Source organism: Thermobia domestica, chromosome 12 (assembly GCF_964235325.1).
Source record: "Thermobia domestica chromosome 12, izTheDome1.hap1.1, whole genome shotgun sequence".
NCBI classification, from domain to species: Eukaryota; Metazoa; Arthropoda; class Insecta; order Zygentoma; family Lepismatidae; genus Thermobia; species Thermobia domestica.
The window spans coordinates 122,066,037-122,072,187 of NC_137465.1; the positions used below are offsets into that span (position 1 = coordinate 122,066,037).

The following is a 6,151-nucleotide window of genomic DNA, read 5'->3' on the forward strand; positions in this document are numbered from 1 at the left end:
TAAGAAGTCGTCCTAAATTCAATTTCGTTTCGCTGTTAGTTGCGAGAAACTTTTCTGTGTTTTTCCTCTCTACAACTATTTTGTAAAAGCAGAGATATGCTGGATACACATACAACTAGTTCTACGTACTAGCCTTTAACTATAATAGAACAGTAGTTATAATGAGTGATAGAGCGAATAGAATACATATAACCAAATAAAATAGTAGTGACCTTTTTCGTATTCCTAAGGGTTATCCGATATTTCGAATACTTTATCGAGTATCTAGTAGCAAGAACCGCAGAGCAGCAACAGGATCTTCACATGCTTAAAGCTTCAACTTTAGTGGAAATCTTTGTTTCAAAAAAAATTATTTTCAAAAAAGTAACGTACTAACCTAGTAACATATTGTATTTTTGCGGGGCTGCCCTGTGTATGCGTTCCCCCCTTTTCGGAATCTGGAATCTAAACGAAGTACCATAATGCATGCATGTAAAAAACTGAAGATACATCGAGAAGTGGATTAAAATACTCGCAGTTACCTGTAAGAAATATTATATTGTAGTAAATAGAAGTCTATTGGTGTTAAGTACACGTATACTAAACAATTCCCAAAAAATAGGAATGCATAAATAAGGTAGCTCCTCAAAAATACTATATATTACTAATTTAAAATACATTTTCCACTGAAGTTGAAGCTTTGAGCATGTAAAGAACTTGTTGTGTATGTCTTAAGCCTCTACAGTCCTTGATAATGCATACGTGATAAAGTATCCGAAATATCGAATAGTATATCCTTAGGAATATACAAAAAGATTAGTACTGTTTTATTTAGAAAAGTAGCTAGCTTGTATAGTATATATGATAGTAAAGTAATGATACTGTTTCATTCAATTTTTGATGGCTCTGCCGGGTTGGACTTCGACTTTCTCTCAGGCTGGAGTAGTTGATTTGCGAGTGAAGACATGCTTTGCTTCGTGTATAACCGGATAGCATTTGCGTGAGAGACCTGAGTTCAATTCCCAGTGAAAACCCATGTTCAAATCCTACGTTAAGCTGTAGGTCCACGTTTCATATAGTTTTAATTCTGAAAAGTGATATTGAATTCAAAACAGTCAAATAAAGATTTAAATAATGCGTGTAAAGTTTGCTAAAAGTATGGTGGGAAACAAATATTTGGCATTAGTGTTCGTAAAAGTTACAAAGATCGAAGAAAATCTCGTTTTGAAGCCAAGAGTGAAATGAATCCTTTTGTATTTCTTCGATTCCCAGAACATTGTTCACACGAGAGTGGATACTCCTGGGCAGACACCGAATCAGTGATGTCAGACAGAAATTCTGGAAAGACTTCGATAATGAGTTCGTCTTGTTCATACAAATATTGCCAAAAACTGAATTCGATACGGTACATTGCGTAAATGTACCATGCACTTCTAACAGGCAGTTTCTTACTTTCAAACTGGGCGTCCTTATTCACCCGACTCGCCCCTAACACACTGTAATTATTAGTGAAAGGACACAATTTCAAACAAGATAAAACGTCTCACATGTCACAATGTTTCAAACGATACCTCAGAAGATGAGCTTCAGAGATACTATCTAACGTGACATCTTCGTTGAAGTAGATGTGCATATATAGGCAAAGGTTAAAAGTGATCGTAATGCAGTAAATGAATTTTCTGTTTTGAGCATCGTGGCTATACGGTTAGTGTATGCGTCTTCGACGCTGTAGACCTGGGTTGGATTCGCGGCGAAAGCTCATGTGGTTCGGATCCCACGTCTAGCTCCAAGTTCACGTCTCTTGTATCGTCGGTGCTGAAAGGAATGCTAAACTTCAAGCCAACCTACCAAGTCTCGGACACTTTATTGTCAAATCTTGTGTAATCTATTACTTTACATAAAGTACATGGAGTACTTTTCTTGTCTTTAATAATGCACGGAAACCAAGTCTCGTCATGCATGATGAAGCTGAACATTTAATAAGCAGCCCCACGTGAATGGGAACAAATTCATTAAAGCTAGTTGCATTTGTTGTACAGTCTTCATCATATAGAAGTAAAGAGAAGAGTCATGATAATTACATTTTCGTTAACTATTCAGTTACAGAGACTGATCCGTTTCCATTCGAACAAATTGAAGTTATTGCTTACCTAAGATCGCTTTGCCACCACCGATCATGCTTAATGTGATGGGATCGGTATGGACCATTGTATGACATCGTAGTTTCCACTGCAGCAAACATCGTCGCAGCTCTACTAGAAATATATTGTCCGACTCTTGCTTGCAGGCTTTCTAGAGGCCATTTACCCTGCGAATCCGACGTTCGAGAGGTCCAAGAGCACAATGATCCATGGGATTAGCATATGGACACTTAACGGGAATATTTTTTAACGGAATAGCATGGGTACCAGTTGCAAGTGCCATGCATCTGTTGAAGGCTAACGATGATGCTTTCACTGCACTGACGTACACAGTTACCTCAATCTTTTTCATGAACACCTTTGTAGGTGATGGCCCGAACTTTTCCATAGTTACTTAGTTAGAACCATGCTTCGTCCATTGTCACAAGAAAATTCCAATGGTCACCAGCTAGTGGCCTCCTCGTACAGCCTTCTACCCTTGTTCTTTCGTTTCGCGATATGCTGTGGTGGTAATGCACTGATACTGATGTTGCGGACAGTTTGTACCCCGATCTTCCTTAGCACAGGTCTTACGAGTTTCACTGTCATACCATTGGATGCAATTTCTTTGGTGATATTAGTTCTGGAGGAGGCTACTTTGCATAACATTTAATTATAACTCTACCATGTTATGACAGCTCACAGGCACACAAAGCCACTTTTCCGGCTCTGTTTTACTATGCAGAATGTGCTTAAGTTTGCATTGTAAAAATCGATTTTTTAACCTTAACAAAAATGTCTTGTTTTCGCCGTCATTATGCCTACTGTAACACATTTACTCTTCTCCATAACAGCTGATAGACTTATACACATGTGCGTACAGCTCTGTTGCTTTGTATGAAGAGAATCGCTGTCTACAAGTTGTTCGGATGAAAACTGATTAGCCTATGTATAATGAAGATACTATCTTTAATATTTAGGAAGAATTGTTATTCTTTTGACTTAGAAACATTATTTTTCTTTAGATGTGCAGCGTGAGGATATTGCAGACAAAAAGTACCAATCATTGCGACTCTTTGGAATAAAAGTTGAAGAATCATCACTGGATAGGGCTGTTGAGCTTCTCCAGGAAGATAATAATTAAGAAGTATATCAATTCTATCTATTACTCTCATAATATATAAATCTTTTACATCAAGTTAACACATACCGAAAGTAATATTGTTAGTTCCGTGAGTACCTAATATTTATCTTACCATTTGTTCGTACATATGTTTACGTTTTCTGTTAGATAAAACTTCGTTTATCTTCTTCTTACTTGCGATTATGTATAAAATGTATCCTTTACTCTAAACATGGAGCTGAAAAAATATAATTGATTTGTAACAATAAAGTTAGTACGTGCAGATTTGGATTTATCATGTATTTGTTGCAAGTTACCTATTGAAAGTTTAGAATTTTATATACATTTGTGTTTATTTGAAATTACAAGTTTGATGTCATGATGGCATGATACTGAATGTACAGTTAGAAGCAGCGAGATTCAAGGCTTGAGAAGTGAACTCTATTTATTTTCAGTGTTTTTATGTTGCTGAGCTCGTCTACACACTAAAGAGGTGTGAGATAATTTTGTATATTGATTAGTTTACTGCCTATTCTTTCGTGATAGAAATCATAATTTAAAGAAAATAAAGTACAATATACCAGTGTGCGAGTTAGGCTGTGTGAATTTGGGAATAATAAAGCAATTCGTTCCAAAGGAATTTCATTAGGTAGCTCTGCTGTAAGTCTTATGTTAACAAAATTTTTAGTTACATTTATCAGGCATATAGGTATCAGTGGGTAAACAATCATGAATTAGATTACTTGAACATGCCATACTTCTTTCATCATTAATACGCACCTCTCAGGTAAACAATTACAATTATGGCTTTGAACTAAACATCTATCGGTAATTATTGTTTTCCCCCCATGATTAACTAGGTATAATTTACATCTTTCGTTTCGGATTTCAGAACTGCCAATCTAACATTATATATATATATATATATATATATATATATATATATATATAAATTCGTATAACACTATTTGAATTCATAAACCGCCTTCAAAAGGAAGATCTCTTCTAATTCTTTTCCGGTTGGCAAAGTTCCCAAAACAGCAGACACATTCCTTCACTGAATGGCTATACCAATCCATTGTATGAGAAATGCTGTTTCTCGGGTATCTCCCGATTTTAGCGATATGTGGTGGCCAACTTCATTGATAAAATTAAACCCTTGTCCCCCATGAACCACTTGATTCCATTGCTATTGTAACAAACCAATATTTGTCCAATATATTGATATATTTGTTTCTTTTTTCGACCGCTCTTCGAGCTGCTACGAGTCCTGCTCGAGTCGATGTGTCTGAAACATTTGAGGGTGCATAAGTATCTGCACAGTTGAAATCCTAAATAAGTGCCGTCCCTTTTTTCCATGGCACTAACGTCATCCCGTCAGGCCTTTTTTCGTCATTACGGCTGCATCCAGTTGGTTTTCTCACTGATGGAACGCTTGCTGAAATGAGAGCTCGTAGAATAATGTCATTTACACTGGTATGTTGTGAAGTCCTGACAGCACTGTTTTTACATGTCTATATAATCGTTACATGTGGAGCAAAGGTATGGCCCGCAGATATCTGCTCCTGAACGTAGAGCAGTGGCTACTCGAAAATCCGCATTTGATAGATGTTCTCCGAAAATGATATATTCTCCGGAAACTTATTGTCGTTCGACATTGTTTGAGAAGGAAGAGATCATCCAAGTTAGGAGTCTTAGGTTATTTATGAGCAATTGCCATGGAAAATTGCTCGAATAATTCGCACCCTTCATTCCTCAATTTTACTCAAAACTTGGATTCTTCCAGATCGAAACTTATCACACTTTCCATTAAATATATATATATATATATATATATATATATATATATATAATATAGTATAGTATAGTGTAACATGTTCTTTGTAGTTGAACCTTACCTCTACCGTCAGGAAGATAATTGAAAAAAGCAACTTGAAGAATTTCTACTGTTTTGCTTTCAATAATTTTGTTAATTTGTTAGTTACCAAAGACAACGTATAATTTGCTCCCATGAGCCACCACAGCTGAATTAGTATTATTATTATTTTGTTTTTGATCTTGAACATTCTTGTTTTTGATCTTTAAGCGTCTATGGCGATTAGTCATTTAGTCACATGTTAACCAGTGAAATTATTAAACCAGTTATAATGATATAAATAGTCCAGTATTATTGAGAATTTCACAAGAGTCCGTATTGGAAGCGTCATTTTTCTTGCTTGTAAATTACTAAGATTAAAAGTTCGAAATATTATCATATGTGGATAGTCTTAAAACATACAAATAAATTAATAATTTCGAAAATACGCTGCTGTTAGGAGATTTAACTCCTATATTTAAATGAAGTTCAGATAACAATCTTGTTTAATTTAATGAAGAGCTTTTATTTGAGTACAGATTAATATTGAAATATATATATATATATATATATATATATATATATATGCAGTACAATAGATGGTAATAACATGTTTAGAATATATTCAGCAAAAGACCTGGCAGTTACTTTAAGTTTTAGTTTATCATGATCACATGGAAATTATTATATTTACGCATATAAGTAGTTGGGATTTATAATGAGAAGTCTATCTAACTTGTGATTACTGCAATCTATAACAATATGTTAAGATCTAAATTAAAGTTTTGCCTTCCAGAAATTTCTTCAGGAACACTTGAACATATCAAAAAAAAAAAAAAAAGTTGAAAGTACAATATGCTTGTGAAGATAAAATGTCTTCCATTACATTGTTGAAGTGCTTTGGTTAATATCGTTAAGTAACATTAGTGACTATTTTATACAAGTATTTCTTTCGTAAGGTAGATTCCCGGCGTGAGCTCATGCGTTTCGGATTCCACGTTAATCAGTAGGTCCACGTCTCATATAGCCTCGCTGCTGAACGGGACGTTAAACTCAAAATCAACTCATCAACTC

The 6,151-nt window shown here is 35.1% G+C and overlaps 1 protein-coding gene across 5 annotated transcripts in view; it reads left to right on the forward strand.

Annotated features, from left to right (window-relative positions):
- LOC145666615 (uncharacterized) overlaps positions 1-4,139 on the forward strand; it is a 117,271-nt gene extending 113,132 nt beyond the window's left edge. For all 5 annotated transcript variants that reach the window (XM_081734047.1, XM_081734050.1, XM_081734049.1 and 2 more), the window contains one exon: positions 3,125-4,139. In XM_081734047.1, the coding sequence (XP_081590173.1) occupies positions 3,125-3,243 (119 nt within the window). In that variant the 3' untranslated portion in view covers positions 3,244-4,139. The remainder of the gene's footprint in view (positions 1-3,124) is intronic.
- Positions 4,140-6,151: the final 2,012 nt, after the last annotated feature.